Source organism: Anabrus simplex, chromosome 2, assembly GCF_040414725.1.
Source record: "Anabrus simplex isolate iqAnaSimp1 chromosome 2, ASM4041472v1, whole genome shotgun sequence".
NCBI classification, from domain to species: Eukaryota; Metazoa; Arthropoda; class Insecta; order Orthoptera; family Tettigoniidae; genus Anabrus; species Anabrus simplex.
In genome coordinates, this window is record NC_090266.1 from 645,070,022 (window position 1) to 645,093,924 (window position 23,903).

General features: G+C 38.2%; 1 protein-coding gene across 7 annotated transcripts in view; it reads left to right on the top strand.

Moving 5' to 3' along the window:
- Positions 1 to 633: 633 nt before the first annotated feature.
- The window catches only part of LOC136864304 (rho GTPase-activating protein 12), a 417,475-nt gene continuing 394,205 nt past the window's right edge, over positions 634 to 23,903 (top strand). For 2 of the 7 annotated variants that reach the window (XM_067141110.2, XM_067141116.2), the window contains exons 1-3: positions 689 to 811; positions 16,815 to 17,859; positions 18,113 to 18,252. In XM_067141110.2, coding sequence (XP_066997211.2) covers positions 16,869 to 17,859; positions 18,113 to 18,252 — 1,131 coding nt within the window. In that variant the 5' untranslated portion in view covers positions 689 to 811; positions 16,815 to 16,868. Of the gene's footprint in view, positions 657 to 688; positions 812 to 902; positions 1,010 to 1,233; positions 1,294 to 7,186; positions 7,226 to 16,814; positions 17,860 to 18,112; positions 18,253 to 23,903 lie in introns of those variants that run through there. The other 5 variants (XM_067141111.2, XM_067141113.2, XM_067141114.2 and 2 more) reach the window with 5 other exon arrangements.

Below are 23,903 nucleotides of genomic sequence, written 5' to 3' on the forward strand. Positions count from 1 at the left end.
ATGACAGACCAAGGTAGCCTATATCACCTATCGTGGAACATATGCAAGGATCACGGAAGAACATAATGGGTGAGAATAACGGAGTAATTTTCTATCATCAAAGAAATAAACTGAAAAATAACATCGTAGCATTAAGAAATTCACAGGAATATTAGTTCTTTGAATCTTAGCTGCATAAGTTACTTTAAAATACGATATTACGATAAATGCGGCAAGTATAACCTAATTTAACGAATGAAATACGAGGATAAACAACTGATTCATGCTATGACGTAGTATGTTTATTGATATGTCGTCACTTGTAAAACTTGTAACTATTCACTGGTAATATACAAGAGACTTTTAATCTTTTGTGGAACAGAAATGTACAACTCCATACATTACAAGAACCCACACTAGTAACTTGTAATGTACAAGACCATACTTTTGTGGAATAGGCCCCTGGTTGCAATGACGTTACCTACAACCAGAGCCACCAAGCTCGTACGATAAAAATTACCGCGAATTTCTCTCGAGTGACTCCAACTCCCAAAATACACATCTCTGGGTCATGTTTATGTTTATGCCGGAGGGATAGAGAAAATAATGATTTATTTTAGTTTACATGGGGAAAAGAACGAACTGAGGTGGATTATTGGAATTTTAAGGAGATGTTGGTGAGCCTGTTTTCTATGTTTTCCATGGAATACTCGTGACGATAAAATTATTCTTGGTCTCGAATTTATCTTTGAATATGAAGTACGTGTGTTATGATTAAAATTTTGCTGTTATCTTGTTTTGTTGTTATTTACGTCTTTTATTAATTCGTGAGGTAAGGATACCTTCATTGAGTTGAATAGATTGTTAGAAGATGTATGAACAAAGTTGACATAATTTTACAACTAGGTTAATGTGTGTGTTGTGGGGAGTGTTTTAACAGGTTGGCATAGAATTGGTGTAAAATACCCGTGCTTAAAACTTTTATGGTTCGTGATGCCCATAGGTACTGGGATATACTTCATTCTTCAAGGTATCTGCGTGTTGAGTTGATATGCGAAGAATTCAAATGCTCTTTAATATCACTTTTAACTTTATTTATCTCACATCGTTTATTATTATGTATTACGGACATTATTGGTTTTAGAAGACTAGTATGAATCTAGTGACATGCATGACTTCTGTCATTGCACTGTAGCACTTATTTCCCTTTTTTCCAGTTTGTTTGCAAAATGCGTAAATGGGAATACGAATATATTCTGGTGGAATTTGGTAATGAGGGCTGCAGACCTGCAAGATAATATCATTAGATTAAAGGTATTCTATTGTTTCTGCTGCCATTTAATGTTCTGGGCAGTTTTTGTCATCAAAGTGTACTGTAGTTATTGTTGTTAGGTACCAGTCAAATACCATCGTACCTCACACGATGTTCTCTCTCTCTCTCTCTCTGCACTGGATTTGTGTAGTTCTTCTATTCTTCCTTAGTAAATTTTATAAGAAGTTAGAAATTGCTGTATGTGAGGTAACATTTGAGACGTTGGTTGATATTGAATGTTACGGGATGCAGATAGTGGTATGGTGGTGGTGTCATAATTATTTTAATGGCAAAAGCCCCTATCTCTCTCTCTCTCTCTGCACTGGATTTGTGTAGTTCTTCTATTCTTCCGTAGCAAATTTTATAAGAAGTTAGAAATTGCTGTACGTGAGGTAACATTTGAGACGTTGGTTGATATTGAATGTTACGGGATGCAGATAGTGGTATGGTGGTGGTGTCATAATTATTTTAATGGCAAAAGCCCCTAGTTATGAACCTTTCTAACTAGCAGTAAGCTGTTATTCGCGGAAAAGTAAGCAAACATGAAAGATGAACCACAGGGTGTGACATTTTATTTTGAAGTTCCACGTACATTGGCTAGAATTCAGACTATGGCTGCCCAGGTGAAAATCCAGGGACGATCGTACTCGGCGTCATGCTCTCCTAATGGTGATGGCTGTAGTATATTAAGGGCTAAAACAACATTACCCTCCGAAAACCGTAAAAGTAGTTAGTGGGACGTAAATAAAATAACATTATTATAAAACAACATTACGGTACCTGTCGGGTTGAGTTGCGTGGACGGTAGAACATTGGCCTTCTGAGCCCAACTTGACAGGTTTGATCCTGGCTCTGTCAGGTGGTATTTGAAGGTCAGTAAATCAATCATTCATTCATTCATCAGTGATCTGCAATTAGGGCTGTCGCCTAAGTGGCAGAGTCCCTGTCAATTGTTTACCTAGCTTTTCTTTAAAAACATTTTCAAAGAACGTGGAAATTTATTGAACATTTCCCTTGATAATTTATTACAATCCCTTACTCCTAGTCATGCAAATGAATATTTGCCCAATTTGTCCTCTAGAATTCCATCTTTATCTTCACGTTATGATCTATCCTGCTTTTAAAAGCTCTGCTCAAGTGTATTCGTTTACTTAGGTCATTCCTCGCGAACTCTCCACTGAGCTCAAAACATATCACACAATTGAGCATCTCGTCTAATACTTCAGCTTCACGTCAGTAGATTCACTAGCATGTAAAAGAACTCCTGTGGGCAAAATTCCGGCACCTCGGCGTCTCCGCAAACCGTAAAAGTAGTTAGTGTAACGTAAAATACTATAACATTATTATTACAAGACTCCCAATTTATCCTGCACTGCATTATTTAAAGATAAACAAGCCGGGCTGAGTGGCTCAGACGGTTAAGGCGCTGGCCTTCTAATCCCAACTTGGCAGGTTCGATCCTGGCTCAGTCCAGTGGTATTTGAAGGTGCTCAAATACGACAGCCTCGTGTCTGTAGATTTAATGGCACGTAAAAGAACTCCTGCGGGACAAAATTCTGGCACCTCGGCATCTCCAAAGACCGTAAAAGTAGTTAGTGGGACGTAAAGCAAATAACATTATATTATTAAAGATAAACATGTGAGAATTGCCATGTTGCTCTTCACTAAAAATTGATGATAATGCTATTTACCGGGTCATCATAAAGGAATACCCATATTAAAAAAAAAAAAAAAAAATTGCTGCTTCAAGTAGTAGGATAAACAAACATATTGAGGAGATTATGGTCTTAAAATGAAGGGGGAAGATGGGAGGGATTTTTTACATACCTTAATAAATTTCTATATCTGCCTCAATGGAATGGCAGAAATCGAATCGATAATCAGATTCTTGAGATCGGGGCTTCTAGGTGGCCAGGTAAATAGGGCCAGCACTACCTATCCAACCACTCGGATACTGAGCATTCAGTGTGTTGCTTATATTTGCTTTGAAATGTAGCGGTGCCCCATCTTGCAAGAAAATAACATGGACCCCGGTTTCTTGTTCCATTTATTGTATCTGAGAGAAAACTAAATTAAGCTTTCTGCTGGGCAGTCCACATCTTACTGGCCTGGCTATACAGCGCATGTGCAGATGCAAGTAGGCTATAACATCATCCCCAGAAAGCCTTATCTTTGATTTGAGTTCTATATTATACATATAAGAAAACAAAAGTCTGATAATACTGCCTTGTATAATCCCCTCTTTATCATTACAGAATCAGATAATGCTTCACCTAGTCTAATTCTCTGAGTTATATTTCTAGAAATGTAGCCACCCATTCGATCACACTTTTATCTAGTTCAGTAGCCCTCATTTTTGTCTGTAGTCTCCCCCGACCTACACTTACCACAAGCCTTGGATAGGACAGTAGCGATAAGACTATTTTATCTGAATCTAAAATATCTGTTATATATTGCTGGAATCCTACAAGTTGAAGCCTCGCTGGAATAACCTTTCTTAAAACCGAACTGCCTCCAGTTTACAGTTTTCTCAAATGTGTCTAATATAATCGGAAAGAATGCTTTCCCTGAGCTTATGTGCAACATGTCAAGCTAAGCCTATAAACATATGCTTTATGTTTATCACCCTTTCCTGTGTACACTGTGGCTACTCTAGCAACTCTCCATTCATTTGGTATAGCTCCTTAATGCAAACAGTAATCAAATAAGTATTTCAGGTAATAATAATAATCGTATGGCCTTAGCTACCGTTTGCAGACATTTCGATTTGACGCCATCTGGCTGTCTGCTCGTCAATTTCGACGTTCCGGTTTACTCCGTCTGCCATCTAACGGACCTAGAGTAAACTGAATCTCTCTTGGGCGTCTATGGCTGAGATTGAATTAATTTTGTTGGGTAAATACCAAATGTATCACCAGAGATCTTTTACATGCCGACATCGTACGACATGGAGTGTCCAATGGACTTTTTTCCGCCCTTCAAAAATCCGACTACCTCTGCCGGGTTTGAACCCACTATTTTGGGATCCGGAGGCCGACACTCTACCACGGATCCACAGAGGCAGATATAGTCCTATATCCCAACCGATTGTCTTCAGTATATCTCCTGAAATCTTCTCAATTCCAGCTGCTTTCCTAGCTTCTAACTTTTGTATTTAAAAAAAAAAAAAAAAAAAAATTATCATATTATCATAGTGCAGTCCGCTACAGTAATAGAGTAGATCATTCAACCAGTGACTCTGTGCCAAGTATCGGGCGGTGAGAAATAACTCAACCCCCCTAAGAGGGCCGACGGTTGTGGGTGTACGAGTTCTCTTAGGCGGGGTGATTGTCTCCTCAGTGTAGGAAATGACATTGGAACCCATCAAGCAGTGTCTGTCCCAGGGTTAGGGATGGCTGCAGAAGGTGTCTGTACTCCATGTTAGGAGTGGCCTTGTCACGTGCAGGCAGCAGCTCCAAAATGCCTTTGTGAGTGGTGAGCCCATCGTAATAACAGCCTAAAAATAAGGGCAGATATGGTGCGGCCTCAGAAAATGCTAGGGCTTCCTTTGCAAGCAACGCACAGTTCCTCAGGTACTGGGGGATGGGAAGTAGGCAACCAGTATCACAATATATCCGAATTGGGACAGTGAACATCCTGACCCTGACAGACAAGATCAAAAAGCTGACAGAGTTCATGAAAGAGAACGACACAGCTATCCTTGGTCATAGTCAAACAAATTGGAGAAGAAGAGGGGAAAGGAAATTCAAGGAAGGGTAGAGGCTGTTTTACAGTGAGAATAGGATTCAGTAAACAGAGTAGGAATGATCATTAATCATTAGAAAGGATATCCTCGAATATGTGGAGGAGGTGAAGAAGATCAATGACAGAATGATCTTAGCAAGGATAGAGTTTGAGACAGGAACACGAGATCTGTTCCAAGCACCTGGAAATGTAGAAAACAATACGATACAGAAAATTTCCTTGTAGAAGTGGAGACATACATAGAAGACAAGGGAGTACTTATAATAGGAGATCTGAACACACAAGTGGGAAGAGAAGAGATTCTGGGGCCATATGGATTTGTTATAATAGGAGATCTGAACACACAAGTGGGAAGAGAAGAGATTCTGGGGCCATATGGATTTGGCAACAAGAATCAAGAAGGGAATATGTTAATGGACTTCTGCCAGAGGGACCAACTAATAATAGGAAACCCATGGTTCAGGAAGCAAAATAGTCAGATTATTACCAGTGTATGTAGGGGGAGATAGAATAACGAAAGTGTTGATTGATTACATATTAGTGGAAAAAGGACATTGAAAAGATCTTATGGATGTTAAAGCTATGCCTGAGGAAGCCTTTAGGGGTTACCATAGAATTGTAATAGCAAAGTTGAAAGTAGGCAAGATCACAAAACTACCAGGAAAAAGAGAGAGAAAGATTAGGGTCTGAATTGTCTTTAATATCATCTATCTTAATTCGTATTTAGTTTTTAAGTGAATCAATGTATTTGTAAATCTATGTGTTTAAAATCTTAACCATTCACCTAAGCCACTATAACAGCTGAGGATGTTCCTAAATAAGGAACGAAACATGTACTGTTGATATAGATGTTGATTCCCATAGGGAATCTGAAATATTTGTCCTGAATGAGCAAATTTATAACACCAATATAAATGGTCCATTATTGGACATTATAAACTTTCCAGCTAGCTCATTCTTGGTTGCCAGCGTTTCGCCCTCGTGTGCTAGGGTGGGCTCATCAGTTGGTACCTAGCACACCTACCAATACGCTGGCTAGTGCATACCGTGGAGGCCACCCTATGGGAATCAACATCTATATCATCTGATGGCCAAGCAGGCATCAATTTTTAGTGATGAGACAAAGTCTCTTAGTGCATTGGCACTGCCGGTGGCTCCAGTTAGCCTACGCAGTGATGAGCCCACCCTAGCACACGAGGGCGAAACGCTGGCAACCAAGAATGAGCTAGCTGGAAAGTTTATAATGTCCAATAATGGACCATTTATATTGGTGTTATAAATTTGCTCATTCAGGACAAATATTTCAGATTCCCTATGGGAATCAACATCTATATCATCTGATGGCCAAGCAGGCATCAATTTTTAGTGATGAGACAAAGTCTCTTAGTGCATTGGCACTGCCGGTGGCTCCAGTTAGCCTACGCAGTGGCCTCCACGGTATGCACTAGCCAGCGTATTGGTAGGTGTGCTAGGTACCAACTGATGAGCCCACCCTAGCACACGAGGGCGAAACGCTGGCAACCAAGAATGAGCTAGCTGGAAAGTTTATAATGTCCAATAATGGACCATTTATATTGGTGTTATAAATTTGCTCATTCAGGACAAATATTTCAGATTCCCTATGGGAATCAACATCTATATCATCTGATGGCCAAGCAGGCATCAATTTTTAGTGATGAGACAAAGTCTCTTAGTGCATTGGCACTGCCGGTGGCTCCAGTTAGCCTACGCAGTGGCCTCCACGGTATGCACTAGCCAGCGTATTGGTAGGTGTGCTAGGTACCAACTGATGAGCCCACCCTAGCACACGAGGGCGAAACGCTGGCAACCAAGAATGAGAAAGTTTATAATGTCCAATAATGGACCATTTATATTGGTGTTACATGTACTGTTGACATATAAATAAAAAATTTGCCAAAAAGGCAAAATAAAGTATCAAAACGGTGGAAGATTCTCAATAGTGTAAAAAATTTAGTGAAGTCCACTTAAGGCGGGAGAGGGGTGGAAAGAAGTGAAGAAGAAAAAGAAGTTGAATTATTTTTATGAGTATACATTTATCACAAAAACTGAAGGTGTTACAGATGTACAGACACGAAAACTGGTGTTTGGAATCTCCTTAAAAGTAATGAAACACGTATTTTTTGCTTTCAGAAAATCCAGTTAAGGGGCTGAAAAGAATTGGAAAAGCAGGTAAATTTTAAAAATGAGTACCGGTATATCTGCATTATATATCAAAAACTTAACATGATAGAGACAAGAAACTTGGTATTTGGGAAATCCTTGAAAAATACAGGAACATGTACCTTTTTGTTTTTGGAAAAGGCACTTAACGGGGGGAGGGGTGAAAAGAAGTGAAAAATAGTTGAATTATTTTTTATGAGGATACTTATATCTTAAAAACTGAAAATGTTACATACATGAAAATTGGTATTTGGAATCTCCTTTAGAAATAAAGAAACATGTATTTTTGTTTTTGGAAAATACACTTAGATGGGGGTGGGTGTGGGGGAAGGACTGGTTAAGGGGTTGAATTCTTTTTATGGGGATACTTATGTATATCTCAAAAACTGAAGATGTTATAGATGTGGGAATTAGTATTTGGAATCACCTTTAAAAATAAAGAAACATATTTATTTTTTTGACTTGAGAGAAGACTGTTTCTCACATGTGCAGTTCTATGTCGCATGGTCGTCTTAGCCCCAAAAGGTAATACCACAAACATGGTTTACATGGAATTTCTGGGGTGAGTTTTTTTACTTTAGGAATTTTCTGACAATATCTTAGTAATGCCGAGGAATGATTACTTTGATCAAATTACGAAATCCACGCGAGCGAAGCCACGGGTAATTGCTAGTATTACATAAAATATGAAACAAGAAGCTCGATAATTAAAATTGTAAAGCTAAAACTTGTATACAAAGTTATTTATAATATGGACAACACTACATTAATTCTGTGATAACAATACATTAAAACTATCTCAACATCAGTCCAAAACCGTGCATCTGAAACTAAAACTAGATCTCCATCTTTCTAGAACGTGACGAACTTGTATATTCTCGAATATGTAATTCCAAGAAAGTCACAAAAGATCTTACCTTAAGTTAAAGTTTGTGTGTTTAAACTGAATAAAGATGATTGCATTTGTACAAGAATATAAATTTTTGTGACTTGTGAAATACGTAGTTATTGCTTTTGTAAATAATATAACGAGTGACAAAGGGCCTTGCATCCAATGTGACTACACGGTTATCTTCGTTTCACCTTTATGATATCCTTAGCAGCGATTCCAGCTAACGCCTTATTTTATAACTCTCTATTGACAAACTTTGTATACTCGCCCTCTAGAAAGGGCGAAACGTACCATAAAACTATAGCTATATATAAATGTAACCACATAAAAGTGGATAGTATTGAATAGGTGGACCAATAAAATACCTTTGTTATTTTCTTGTATAAGTGGTATGTTCCAAGCTGTCAGTAGAGAGATGGCGTGGAATGACATTAGTAGACGAATAAGTTTGTGTAGTGTCCTTAAAAGTAGGAAAGATCACAATATGAGCATAAAGTTGGAATTCAAGATGACAAACTGGGGCTTGGAATAACCAAGGGAGATGTTCAATAAATTTCCAATATCTTTGAAATCATTTAAGAGAAGGCTAGGAAAACAACAGATAGGAAATCCACCACCTGTGCGACTGCCCTAAACGCAGATCAGTAGTGATTGATTGGATTACAATGGATGGACTCTGTAAAGAATAGCCCCAACTTATGGTAGCAAGTAGGATGAACGCCACAATTACACTTAGGGCACCAGAAGTTGCTTCGCTTTGTTTTTTATGGCAGGATCTTCCGAACAAACTATGCATAGTCTTTCTCTTTTTTTTTCTTTCTTTTTTTTTGGCTGAGTCTTGGAAGTTCAGGCTGAACTCCATCTGCTAAATCTAATACAATGCAGTCCATAAACTCATCTCAATCTATAAGCTTATCTGTATTCTTAGAATACGAAACAAATGCATCAAATACAGCGATGTCCAGAAGATTGAAAAATATTATTTTCCAATATTTTTTACTAGTTCTGCTACAGGACAGATGATAAATGCTTTTGTTACTGTTATCAACACGAAATAGCCAATGAACTGAACTATCGATTAGTGCAAAGTTCGACGATATTCATTAAATGGTTGCCCTGCAACATGGCTCTAAAAGAATGATTCATTAATAACGACTTTATCATTTCACAAAGGCATAAATGTGTCATTATTAACGATTCATACCACTTGGATGGTTATTTTTAAACTCCCTCGTGCCTCTCTTATTAGCCATGTGGTACTGCTTAATAGTCCAACGTTTACAATCGTCCTTTCGATTACATTTACTTTTAACTATGACTAAAACAGCTTCTTGATCACTTATACCATCTGGCACTTCAGTTTCTCTATACAGCTCATCTGGTTCAGTCAGCACCATATCCAAAATATTCTTCCCTCTTGTTACTTCCATTACTTTCTGACTCGGTTGTCCTTCCCAGTTTAACTTATTTAGCATTTGTTGGTCATGTTTTCTGTCATTTGGTAAATCACTATCACCCACTATAATCATGTTCCTTTCTGTACTGCTCCCGACATAGCTGATTATCTTATGAGATCATTCGACATCAGCATCACCCCTCCCAGGTCTGTACACATCAGAAAGATCAAGTTGCCTGTTATCTTTTAGAATTTTTATGTTTTTCATCCTTAACTTTTTTGTTGCTTACAAATTTAGATTTTCAGTATGTGCCAGGTAATTGAAAAATGTAAGGAGAGGAATAGACAGTTGTGTTGTTTAGTAGATCTAGAGAAAGCATATGGCAGGGTACTGAGGGAAAAGATGTTCACCATTCTGGGGGACTATGGGATTAGGGGTAGATTATTAAAATCTATCAAAGGCATGTATGTTGACAGTTGGGCTGCGGTGAGAATTGATAGTAGGAGATCTTGGTTCAGGGTACTTACAGGGATTAGACAAGGCTGTAATCTTTCACCTTTGTTGTTTGTAGTTTACATGGATCATCTGCTGAAAGGTATAAAGTGGCAGGGAGGGATTCAGTTAGGTGGAAATTTAGTAAGCAGTCTGGCCTATGCTGATGACTTGGTCTTATTGGCAGATTGTGTCAAAAGCCAGTAGTCTAATATCTTGCAACTTGAAAATAGGTGCAATGAATGTTGTATGAAAATTAGCCTTTTGAAGACTACATTGGTGTCAGTAGGTAAGAAATTCAGCAGAATCAAATGCCAGATTGGTGATACAGAGCTGGAACAGGGAGATAATTTCAAGTATTTAGGATATGTGTTCCTCCAGTTTAGTAATATAATAAATGAGATTGAATCAAAGTGCAGTGAAGCTAATGCAGTGAGCTCGCAGTGTTGATCAACAGTATTCTGTAAGAAGGAAGTCAGCTCCTGGACAAAACTATCTTTACATCGGTCTGTTTTCAGACCAACTTTGCTTTACGGGAGCGAAAGCTGGGTGGACTCTGGATATCTTATTCATTAGTTAGAAGTAACAGACATGAAAGTAGCAAGAATGATTGCTGGTACAAACAAATGGGAACAGTGGCAGGAGGGTACTCAGAATGAGGAAATAAAGGCTAAGTTAGGAATTAATTTGATGGATGAAGCTGTAAGTATAAACCGGCTTTGGTGGTGGGGTCATGTGAGGCGAATGGAGCAAGATATGTTACCTAGGAGAATAATGGACTCTGTTATGGAGGGTAAGAGAAGTAGAGGTAGACCAAGACTACGATGGTTAGACTCAGTTTCTAACAATTCAAATATAAGAGGTAGGCCCTATAGAACTAAATGAATCCACAGCACTAGTTGCAAACAGAGTATTGTGATGACGTGTAGTAAATTCACAGAGGTGTGCAGACTGAACGCAGAAAGCCATAATGGTCTATAATGAGGTATGTATGTACAAATTCTTCTTTCATCGGTATGAGTACTCTCCCCCCTGTCGAATCTATTCCGTCTCTACGACAAATACTCCAGTGTTGCATTTCAATCAAATACTCCAGTTCTGTGAGATTAATTTCTGCATCCCTAATGTCATTTCTCAGCCATGATTCAACTTCAGTTCCAATGTCTGTAAATATATATATTCTGAATTGCTTAATTCTATCCCATTCCTTACAATTTTTTACAGTTTGACACTAACTATTTTATGTTATCCTTAATTGACCTCCAGCTTCCTGTAATCTTATCACCGCTCCGTAGTCACTCCATTTCCCTGAATATACCTCCCAGTAACCCTTCTTAAGTAATCTCCTTACTTATAGGTACCACTGTGGTTCAAGTGAAGGTCATCTGAGCGCATATCCCTCTCCACCCGTTAGGGTCTACAAATCTCACTCCCAGTTTCCCCAAATACCCACTCCATAGTCTCACTTGAATCCTTGATCACCATCCAATCAGTATCACTACTACACAGTATCCTACTGATCTGCTCCCTTAAACTTATCCTGTGCTGTCATAACCAGATCCCACACATCCCAAATATGTTGGTATCTATTCCTGCTTGCCTTACATTGTTTTTGTTGTAGTTGTTTTTTATTAGCGTGAATAACTACCGGCTTCTCCTTAGTCTCCTCCTTCCCTTTTACTTTCCTCAACATCTGCATTAACCTAATTCCTAATTCCACACCACCCTGGTTCTCTTTCCTTAACACACTTTCTCCACCTGCTTAACAATAGAGACATCCAACCCCTCCCACCTCATTAGAACCCGTCCCCTCCTGGTCTGCCTTATTTGATTTGATTTGTTTATTTATCAACAGAATCATTAATGCTGCAGTTACAGATTATATAATAAATTCAAATAATACTAACAATTAATAATAATAATAATAATAATAATAATAATAATAAAGCAGTGTACAATTTATACTTTTGAAATGACCGATAAATTAAAAAATGGAAGTCGTCGCTGCTGGGACAAAACCTCCTATGTGAAATATTTTAGCTTAGAACTTTGGCCGGTAAGGTTCTGTTAACTAAGGTGCAATATTGTGTGAATATTGTCAAGGCATTCTCGCTCTTCATAATGTATGTGCTATGGGTCAGTATATCTCCAAAAATATTATCACATAGGAGGTTTTGTCCCGGCAACGACGAAATGTAACTTTCAGTTACCGAATATGCAAAACAGGATACAAGGAGTTCTTTATGAGGCATTCAAACGATGTCCACGAATTTCACTAGCTTACGAGTGGAATACATCCACCGTCCTGCTAATTTCATTCAGCAATCTTGGGGCCTGCATAAACCAAGAGTTTCTGCACCTGCTTAAATGAAAGCCTGTCAGCTGTTACAGAAAGGAGCATGAATTGGTTGCAGTTGGTGTAAATTAGGACATTCAAGGAAATTTTCAATACATTTGTGTATGAGATGTGTGTTAACATTCCTGCGTCTAGTTCTAAGTGACTCAATATGCATCTTTGTACCAAACAGATTTTTTTTTTTTGCTTGGAGTGTCGACCTACAAAGATCTTTTGCCCCAAACAGATCATAGTCTGTCGATAATGGCTTGATACACAAACACTTTTTTATTGATCCATTTTGAGAATCTGATCTGTACTCGCTCTAAGGCATTAACTAATATTGTTGTGAAGGGATCTTGAAGTTTATTATCGTGGCTAGTAGGATTGCCAGCTTCTCAGCACACTCACATAACAATTCCTGGAATGTAGTCTAGACCACATGACTTCTTGGTTCTGGACCATATGACTTCTTCGTATCCATAGACTTCATTATGTCTAAATCTAAATTTGTAAGAACTTCAGACTGGACCGTATGTGTAAGAAATACAGGGTTTTCAATGATACAACGGATTTAAAACACTTGCAATTTTGTTTGAGGGAGCCTAATTTTTTAAATGCCTTGTTGACAATTTTTAACACATGCTCATTGAAAGATAAAACATTTTGCTTACTAAAATGAACACCAAGATCATTAATTTTTGTAACATATTTCACTTCTTGGCTCTTTATATGATACTTGAATACATTACTTCACAATTTTCTCATGAAGGATATTGCGCTGCACTTTGAGATATATGGGGTTAAATGCCACTTTTTTCACCAATTACTAATATTATTTATATCAAACTGTTACAATTCACAGTCACTCATTTTTTCGATTATCCTGTAGACTTTAAGATCATCAGCATACAACAGAAAGTTTCTAGAGTGGATTTGTGATGGCAGATCATTAACAAATAGAAGGAAACACAGAGCAGTTCTCAGATCAGTGATAGTCTATTGAGTGGTATGCCTTCTTGAAGTCTATGAAGGTGTATACCCTCTCTCTGCTTTTCATCGCTTGGTATCTCAGGACTGTCGTCAGATTGATTATCTGTTCAGCACAGGATCTTCCTGCTCTGAAATTGTGATATACTACTACTACTACTACTACTACTACTACATGCTAATAGAAATCCAGGATTTTATTCTGAATAGGGTTCTTGAACACTCCAGTAAATTTATTAGCAAAAATGTCTTCTCAAAAATGCTTTCTTACTGGTATTTATTGTATAATAATGTCACTATATATTTTATGCATGACTTAATTTTCCCTGTTAGGTACCATGTAGCTCACCAGTGTTTATTTCCTTTAGGTGTAATTTTGCACTTATATCCTCGTGAATATCTTTAATGGTATGCTGGAAAATTTAGACCGTAGGGATAGCCAATACCGTGTATCTAAACAAGGTCCAGTCCTTTATGCCATTGTTGAAATGGCATGTAGGAATTACTGTAAGTCTCTGTGATGTAGGAATTCCCAAAACAAGTTTGCAATAGTTGATTGGAAGTAACCAAACCACTAGCAGCAAAAGAAATCATGCCACAGTGAGCTGAAGCACATTACAGTGGAACACGTAGCTAGCAGGGCCAGTGTGGAAGTTCTACCATCAAGAGACGTGACCATCGAAAGGTTCATTGAAAGTGGACAGCTAACTTTAGAAGTTTCAAAGGCAGCCGTCTGAATGAGTGAATCCTCTCAGCCATTCTTGGCTTTCTAGATCAGGGCCAGGATCTCACAGTCATGTAGCTCTTCAGTTTTCACATACACTGATTGCACCTCAAACCAGCCCCCAGATCCAGGTAAAATTCCTTGACCTGGCTGGGAGTTGAACCTGGGGATTTATACCCAGCATGATTTAGTAATGATTTTGGTGCATGTTGGCTGAAAGCAATGGGAAACTACAACCGTAACTCCCAAGGACATGCAACTCCTCTGTGTAACTGTCATGTACTGATAATAATGAAGAAATCAAAATAATGTACTAAAATAGAAGTTAAATATGATATATAAAAGGAGATGAAAACCTAATTTTTATGGGAGACTGAAATGCAGTGGTAAGCTGGAAAAGAGAAGGTGCCGGGCTGAGTGGCTCAGACGGTTGAGGCACTGGCTTTCTGACCCCAACTTGGCAGGTTCGATCGATCCTGGCTCAGTCCTGTGGTATTTGAAGGTGCTCAAGTACATCAGCCTTGTGTCGGTAGATTTACTGGCACGTAAAAGAACTCCTGCGGGACTAAATTCTGATACCTCAGCGTCTCCAAAAACCATAAAAGTAGTTAGTGGGATGTAAAGCAAATAACATTATATTATTATAAAAGAAAGTAATGTGGAAGGTGAATATGAATATGGACAAAGGAGTGAAAAAGAAAGCCTGGTAGTAGAATTCTACACTGCTCATAATTTATCAATGGTGTAGACTGCATTTGTATTTGAACAAGACTTGGAGGCACTGGAAGATATCAAGTAGAATTCATTGTGGTTAGGTGAGGGTTTCTTTTAAAGCAAAAAGGGAGGATGAAAAATAGCAGTGTTATATATTTCCTGGTCAGTGTGACCTCCCATCCTGAATTGAAAGTAAAATAGGTTTAATTGTTGTTCTTACCTTAAAGTGCATCATCTTGCTTATCTGCTTCTTTAAAGAATAATACATATTTCCAAAAGTCAGTATAGACTGCGTGTGCTTATACTGAGACAGCTCATAACAAAACTCAACACTCACTTGTCTGCTGCAGACCTTACCAAATCTGTTACCATCCTGGATGCATGGTATGAATTTACTGAACTGGAAAGGCAGTGTCAGTGGATACAATTTGGAACTGTTTAGTTTTAAAAACAAAACTGACTTAAAGGTAGCAAGGATAAAGAAGTGCAAGAGTAGGCCTTCTCAAGGCAGCTTTACGATCAATCTCATAAATGTTGGTACCCATCACTTTATTAGGTGAGATATGCAAGAATAGGCCTTCTCAAGGCAGCTTTATGATCAATCTCATAACTGTTGGTACACATCTTTTTATGATGCGAGATATATAACTGTTCCTAGACTACTGCACTGGAAACTGCATATGATCTGAACAGTTTGTTATACCAGGTAAGTTGGCTGTTGGATCACATAGTTGTGAGCTTGTGTTCAGTAGATGGTGGGGTTGAACCTCACTGTCGGCAGCCCTTAAGGAGGTTTTCATGGTTTCCCGTTTTCACACCTGGCAAATGCTGGGGCAGTACCTCAATTAAGGTCATGGCCATTATACAACCTGTCTTATTTGGTGCCAGGTAAACCATTAGCCAAAGAAAAAAAATTGACATTTCCAGAACTGCAAAGCTTGTAACTTGCTTAATTGAGGTTTAGCTATAATATTTATGAGAGAGTAAACGATCATCTGACTCATTGAGACAGGTGTGTAATGGAGTCATTGTCCATTTAATAATAAATTGCTTTGCACTATAAACGGTGTTAGAACATGGTACCTTGTTCCAGTAATGTATTAATTAGAAAATTTTGGGAATGCACCTCTGCAAATTTTGTGAAATATATATTGCCTCACTTTAGCTAATGCTATGTCCTCATCCCATGGTGCTGGGAATTGAAACTATCGTAAATTGCATATAATCTCATCAATCACCTTAAAGTATTCAGTAATAAAAATAATGCCATGCGGTTAGGGGCATGCAGCTGTGAGCTTGCACCTGGGAGATAGTGGGCTCCAACCCCACTGTTGGCAGCCCTGAAGATGGTTTTCGTGGTTTCCCATTTTCACACCAGGCAAATGCTGGGGCTGTACCTTAATTAAGGACACGGCCACTTCCTCCCCACTCCTAGCCCTTCCCTTTCGCATCGTCGCCATAAGACCTATCTGTGTTGGTGCAACATAAAGCCAATTGTAATAATTTAATAATAATAATAATAATAATAATAATAATGGTGTGTGTGTGTTTAACAACTCTTCAGTTACTATTGATTAATGGACACACTAATTTTATCCTGAAAAAGGATTCTTTAATGTGCCAGTAGATTGTGTGAGCTGGATATCACATAGAAGCACTCAAAATGCCAACTGACTGCCATAGGATTTGGTCCTTCAACTCCTAGTACAACTACTCCAAGCAACCAGTCAAAGACTTACATGTAAATAGAAGCCTCCATATTGTGACTTAACATTATTTTAACCTTTTCAACAACCTAGTAAAAACACTGTATGGTTATAAGGTCCAGAAAGTTAAAGTGATATTGAACCAACTGACTGAGGAAGTGAAAGGAAGAGGTATGCGAAGGAGTGTTCATTAATTATTTTGGGATAGATTGTAAATGTTTCCGTATTTTATTGCTGAATGATTTGCCAGGTCTAGGTTTATTCAGCTCTCTGATATAATATTGTTTCAATTATCTTCATGTAATTATATCATCTTTCTTTCTTTCTTTCTTTCTGTCTTTGTTGCAGATGGTCTGAAGTACCTGATTGAAGAATGTCTCCGGTTGAAGGGATGGTATTAACATGATGGATATCCCGGACGTACATCTGAGGGTGGTGTACGACTTTGAGTATGACACAAAAGATAAAAGGAAGATACAGATAGTAAGAGGTGAAAAGCTCTTCTTGTTGAACAAAACAAATGCTGATTGGTGGCAAGTTATACGGAATTCTTCAGAGCGGCCATTTTATGTGCCTGCGTCTTATGTCACAGAAATTAATAAGTCCAAATCTGTACCAAAGGATAGAAAGAGACACAGTTATACAGAAAATACTCCACAGTATCTGCCGGTCAACTGTAATAGTATTTCAAAACGGTGCATATCTCCAGAATCAGTTTTGAAGGAAGGAAAGTACAATTTTGATTGGACATTGGGTGATAGTTTTCTTGTTAACGGAAGTGATTTTGATGCTAAGGTAGTTACATCACATTCAGTTTCAGACAGTGATGATGTTTCTAGTGTTTTGTATCATGAGGGATACAGGGATAAATACTATGATAAATTCCGTAGTGAAGAATTTGATACAAGTTCAGAGGAAAATGTTATATGCTGTGATCATGAAATATTAAAGCGTGATTCATCTCCTTTCATGGTTAATAGGAATAAAACCCCTGAATTATTGTCTGAAAAGTGTTCTGCGAGTGAATATGCTGATGTAGGAATCTCTTCAATTTGCGAGTTTGAGGAAATTAAAGACCTTGATGCAAACCAGTCTGAATCTAATGTGGAACGAGAGAAAACCAAAACACCTTCAAGCTCCTTGGAAAAATTATTACAGAAATTTAAGTCCATTTCAGCGTATAAGCATAAAGATATAGAATCTTCTCAATGTGATCCTCTTGCCTCAGAAATCCAAGGTGATAAAGAAATGAGGACATATCCAAGAGGGGCAAATGTTGCAGGAAGAAATAAGTTATCTTATTCCAGGAGTTTTGAATCTGGGCGAGATGTTGGTCTAAAGAATTTTTCGCTCAGGAAGCCCAGGATATCTCACCTTTCATCTTCATGGGAAGGTAAGGGAATTTCTGTCATCAGCTTAATAAAGGAATATAGTTCAGCCTCATTCTGGGGAAGTCACTGTTGATTTTAATAAGATGTGACCTTATAATGCAAATGAGAGGCAGATTGACAACATATGTTTGATGAGACCAGAAATGTTGAAGGGATATCAAATCAAATACATCAACATATGTTTGTACCGGATGCTTCTAGTTTGGCACCTGAGAATTCTTTTTATAACATAAGCTTACCCTAATAATGTTCCAGCACAAAGCAGAGAATCTACAGAATCATTAGACGAATGTTTGCATGAAGATGGAGTCAGTGACAGTGGAGCATCATTCAGATCATCTGAACTGTTGAGTGGGCATGATACTACAGATTACGACCCAAGGAACACAATTCATGTAAGTATAAATATATATGTAATGTACTATAAATGCATGTATTTACTGTACTGTGTATTTGATTGTAGCACTTTGATATTTTATAATTTTTATGAATTCTTTCCCTCCAAATTAGTAATGTTGTAACCACTAAACCACATAATTAGGTATATTTGTATTCTACATCAAAATATATAACAAATTACTTGTCAACCTTATCACCATAACAAAGTACAGTAACAGTAACATTACTAGATTTACAGTGGTGATATTTTTCAATAGCAATATTACACAAAATACTAATGTTGAGGCCCATTCTTTTGCATTTGCTTCTTCACTACCTTTAAACCACTTTTTAATGCATTTCAAAAGTGCAGTAAAATGAAAAATTTGCTCAGAACGCAAAATTGATTACTGAAATGCAAAATCAGCCATTTTTCAAATAAACTTTTATTCATGTTTTTTATTCTTCTTCTGGAAACTTAAAGTGAGGAATTTGTGCACGCTTGTTGGCTGTCAAGCTCAGATACCCAAAGTTTGCCCAAGGAGCTCTGTGATGTATCTGAAGTTCTACCAAGATTGCAGATGTTGAAGAATTTTCAGTAAATTTAATTTAATTGTAAGTGATAGCAGAACACGAACAGAACAAAGTGTTCGGGTATGTTCTACGATTTATATATATATTATTATTTTTTTTTTTTTGCTAGTTGCTTTACGTCGCACCGGCACAGATAGGTCTTATGGCGACAATGGGACAAGGAAGGGCTAGGAGTGGGAAGGAAGTGGCCGTGGCCTTAATTAAGGTAACCATGGAAAACCATTTTCAGGGCTGCCGATAGTGGGGTTCGAACCTACTATCTCCCGAATACTGGATACTGGCTGCACTTAAGCGACTGCAGCTATCGAGCTCGGTGCGATTTCTGTTAACTGTGTCACTGATTCATGTACATGTCTTCAAGTTAATTTCTCTTTACTCTGATTTTGCATCAGTATTCATTTTTTTAAAAATGTTATACTTCAGACTATCATCATCATCATTTCCCATTATCCAGCTGTAGCCGGGTAGGGGCAAATATGGTTCCTCTCCACTTTCTTCGGTCTTTCCACCGCTTCTCCTCCAACACTGTGTCCCAGTCCAGGTTTCCTTCTCTAATACTGCATTGGATTGTGTCCTTCCATCTGTCATGGTTGTCTGCGGCCTCTCCTTCCTTGCATTTGTATTTCCATCATCTTTTTTTGGCATTCTTTCATCACTTATTCACTTTATGTGCCCAAACCACCTTAATCGGCTCTTCTCTATTCTATCATTCATTTTTTTCACTCCAATATCTTCCCGGATTTTCTCATTCCTTATTTTGTCTCTTCTACCCTTCTGTATCATACTCCTCAAGAACTTCATTTTGGCTGCCTGTATTCGACTCTCTTCCTTCTTTGTCACTGACCAAGTTTCTGCTCCTTAAGTTGTTATGGGTATGTAATACATCTTGTGCATAGTTTCCTTTGCTTCCATTGGCACATCTTTGTCCTGTAACATGTTTCTTACACTATGATAGAAACAGCTTCCAGCTCGAATCCTCTTATTAATTTCAGCATCCAGTCGAACGTTCTCCATTAATTCACTCCCTAGGTATTTGAACGTCTCCACTACTTCCAGGGGCTTGTCTGCAAGTCTAATCTGACGTTTCCCTTCCTTCTCCCCTCTAGTCATAACAAGAGTTTTACTTTTTTTGACACTTATTTTCAATCAACATTCTTCAACCTTTCCATTCACCACATACAAATGTTCTTGAACCTTCATGGTGTCTTTTCCCCAAATCACGATATCATCTGCAAATAACAACATGTTCATTTCTCTTCCTCCCTATGCTGCTTTTGCTGTTTTCATGATGTATCCATTACTATTGTAAACAGGATTGGTGATAGAACACTTCCCTGTCTCAGCCCACTAGTGATTTTGAACCAACTTGTCCTGCCAACTTGTGTTTGCACGCAAGTACAACATTCCTTGTACATTCCCATGATCATTTTTATTAATCCCTGTCCAATTTTTTTTTTTTGCACCAGACTGTCTCAAACTTTAGTCCTGGGGACACTGTCATATGCTTTTTCAATGTCAAGGAATGTCATCGTCATATCATTCCAAAACTCCCATTGCTTTTCCATTAGTTGTCTCATAATGAAAATGGACTCTGTTGTTGACCTTCCACTTCTGAAACCAAACTGATTTTCTTGTATCTGATTTTCAACCCTCAACCTTATCCTACATTCCAGTATCCTCTCCATTTTCTTTGCAACATGGGATATCAGAGTAATTCCCCTGTAGTTCTTCAATACTTTCTTATCGCCTTTCTTGAAGATCGGGATGATTATTCCTTTTTGCCAATCCTCAGGGTCCTCCTCATTCTCCCAGACAGTCCTGAGAACTCGATATGTCCACTGCAGGCCTACAGCTCCAGCTACCTTTATCATCTCCGCTGAAATTTTATCTATTCCAGCAGTTTTTTCCATTCTTCATCTTTCTTACTGCCATTTCAATTTCATTCATTGTAATTTCTTTATCTGTTTCTTCATGTACTAATTGCCTTTTTTTTACCGAGCTCGATAGCTGCAGTCGCTTAAGCGCGGCCAGTATCCAGTATTCGGGAGATAGTAGGTTCGAACCCCACTGTCGCCAGCCCTGGAAATGGTTTTCCGTGGTTTCCCATTTTCACACCAGGCAAATGCTGGGGCTGTACCTTAATTAAGGCCACGGCCGCTTCCTTCCCACTACTAGCCCTTCCCTGTCCCATCGTCGCCTTTAGACCTATCTGTGTTGGTGCGACGTAAATCAACTTGCAAAAAAATAATTGCCTTTTCTGGTGGTCCATTGAATGACTGTCATTAGTTCTCCTGTTCAGCAACTTCTGAAAATACTCTCTCCATCTATTTCTTATTTCTTCTGGCTTTGTTAATATTATGCCGCCTTCATCCTTCACAAATTTGGGGTTTACTTGATCTCTCTTTTTATTTCTTAAGATACCATACAATAATTTCTTGCTGCCCTGCATATCATCTCTCAATTTCTGTGTGAATACGGCCCAGCTTTTCCTCCTTTCTTCCTTCACTATTTTCTTGGCGAAATTCTTTGCCTGGACATATTTTCTTCTACTTTCTTCAGTCCTAGATGTTTTCCATGCCATTTTCTTTTCCTTCACTTTATTCTTTACCCTGTCATTCCACCAGTGTCTCTTTGTCTTTCATATTTCCTGATGTTCTAGCACATACCTTTTCTGCACATCCAACCATTGCTTCCTTAAATCTTTTCCATTCATCTTCAACATTCATCTTCAGACTGTAAAATGAATGTATAATTTTATTATAGTTCAAGAATTTTTATTTTACTCCTTGCTCTATGCAAATGTGATTTTTATATGACGTGACGTGACAAGTGAGGTATTTTTTATATAGATTTAATATGATGAGAATGTATCAGAATGAACTCAGATTCTATGCTTTTCTTCAAAACTCTATAAAACACTAAATTACAAATGTATAAAGAATACAAAATTCTAAATGTACAAATCGAAATGGAAATTTCTGATTTCAAAGTGATAAAATCCACCATCCCTAACAATATTACGTAAATAATAGTTTCTAAATAAAGTCTAGAAAATTAAATTCATTGTTGCATCACCGTACCTGCGAACTTGGACTTTGAAAGTCAGTGCTGTACCGTCTGAGTCACTTAGCCGAGCACTGTTTGAATAAACTTTGATGTTCAGTTCCTTTGTTTACAGAGATCACATTAGCTCAAGTTATCAGTCATCCAGATGGAAATACGTAGTGGAGGGGGAATAGCCAAGCCTCATCGTTGTTATTCACATTCCTTGTAAAAGTCAAGGTCACTTGGCTGTGATCACAAGATTAAGTCGTGTAAAAGTACAAGCTTGCTTCTTGCTTTTAGAAATACACAAAAGAATAAAGACAATGGCAGGCTAATGTAGGCTGAATGAACAAGAGAAAGACAAATATGAAAACATTAAAAGACAAACTCCACAACGTCACATGCTACTGTCTTCTTTGACGGGCTATGTATTCGGAAATCTCAGTTTTTCTTGGCCTCCAAAAAGCTTGTTTACTGATTCCCAGCTTCTTCAGCAGTATAGGCATCCACACTCAGTGAGGTCATTAGGTGGCTCAGCTTCATCTCAACACTTTGAAGCATCCAGAGAATTTATTCCTCTTCATTTTATTCGAACAAGCAAATACCCACAGTAAGTTCAAAAGACTTCAAAATTCATAACATTGTAGAGAACATGCTTTTAATTCTAGGCATGACTTGCAGTGACTGGTGGCTGTGACAGAGGTCCTGTCGCTGTGTGCTATAGGCAACATGTCCTTTGTTTGTGTCATGCAGATGCATACTTGACCAGTTCAAGAATTTTTGCATCGTTAAAGCAAGTTTGTAAGTTCAGGTAAAAATAAAACAAAATATGATAGTGCACAGTCTGTATAATATGTACATAACTTACTTCGAAAGCCAAAACGTGAATTTCCTCCTGCATCACCCAGTTTTATAGGGGAGAAATGTTCATACACAACTGTTGGTATCCTATGCAATTTGCACGACCTGTTGATATCCTATGCAGCTTGCAAGATATTGGGGGTAACCACTGGAAGTTTGTATGTTCGACTGTATCTGTTACCTACTATTCGCTCCCTGACCTGCAGAGCATGCACTAGATATATTGCCTCTTTTGCAACTCTCTATTACCTACAACTTGAAACTGCAGCACAGGGCGGTTGTGACTTGGAATTAACTTCCACTTTACTCATTGGCGTTCGTAGCCTCCTACTAGGCGGTTGAATGCGCAGTGATCATTCACACATAGACGCTCAACAGGTAGTCTATGATATGGTAGCTTTCTGCAATTCGTTCAAGCCTTCTGTCCATAGATGACATGTAGTGGTGTGGCCAGCATTGATTTTACACTCACAGGTCAAACTGTGATTGCTATTTTGAAGTAGCAGTGAGTTTTAACTGTGATTAACTGTGATTCAGCCAACGCTACCTAGGATACAAGGCCACTCGAAATATGACCATCATCACTCTGCGGCCTACAGGAGTAGGCCTACCGAGGAGTACGATGTTGTGCAGCATTCAGTACATGGGCGAACTCGTGCTAACACTGGAAACAAATACTCATTTTCAGAATCATATTTTTAAAAGTTATATACATTACCTTTTTTCAAAAAGTACGCCACCGTACGAATAAACAAGGACTATTTTTTTATAATTGCTAGTTGATGTCCCCGTGCTTCCCTATGGGATTTTCAGAAAGACTGCATTTGTGGTTTTCCTAACAGAAGTCAACATAGGTCATTACAAAAAAGTCAGTAGGAATGTAGCGATTAAAAGCAACATTATCATATAAAATACTCGATCAAATGAAAAACTGCAGATTTTCTCACTTTTAACGAACAGTACTACGGTGCTGATCTAACAGTCCAAAGTTCCAGAGCTGGAATCACCAGGCCGTAGACATCCGTGAAGACTCCTCTGCCATTATTCCGTTAAATATGCACACTGCTCATTCGAGTCAGTGCCTCAGAGTAGGGATTGAACAGCTCGAATGCTATGATGAACCAGTGTGTTATGTACCAGTAGCATCAGAAAATTTATGAACCAGAGA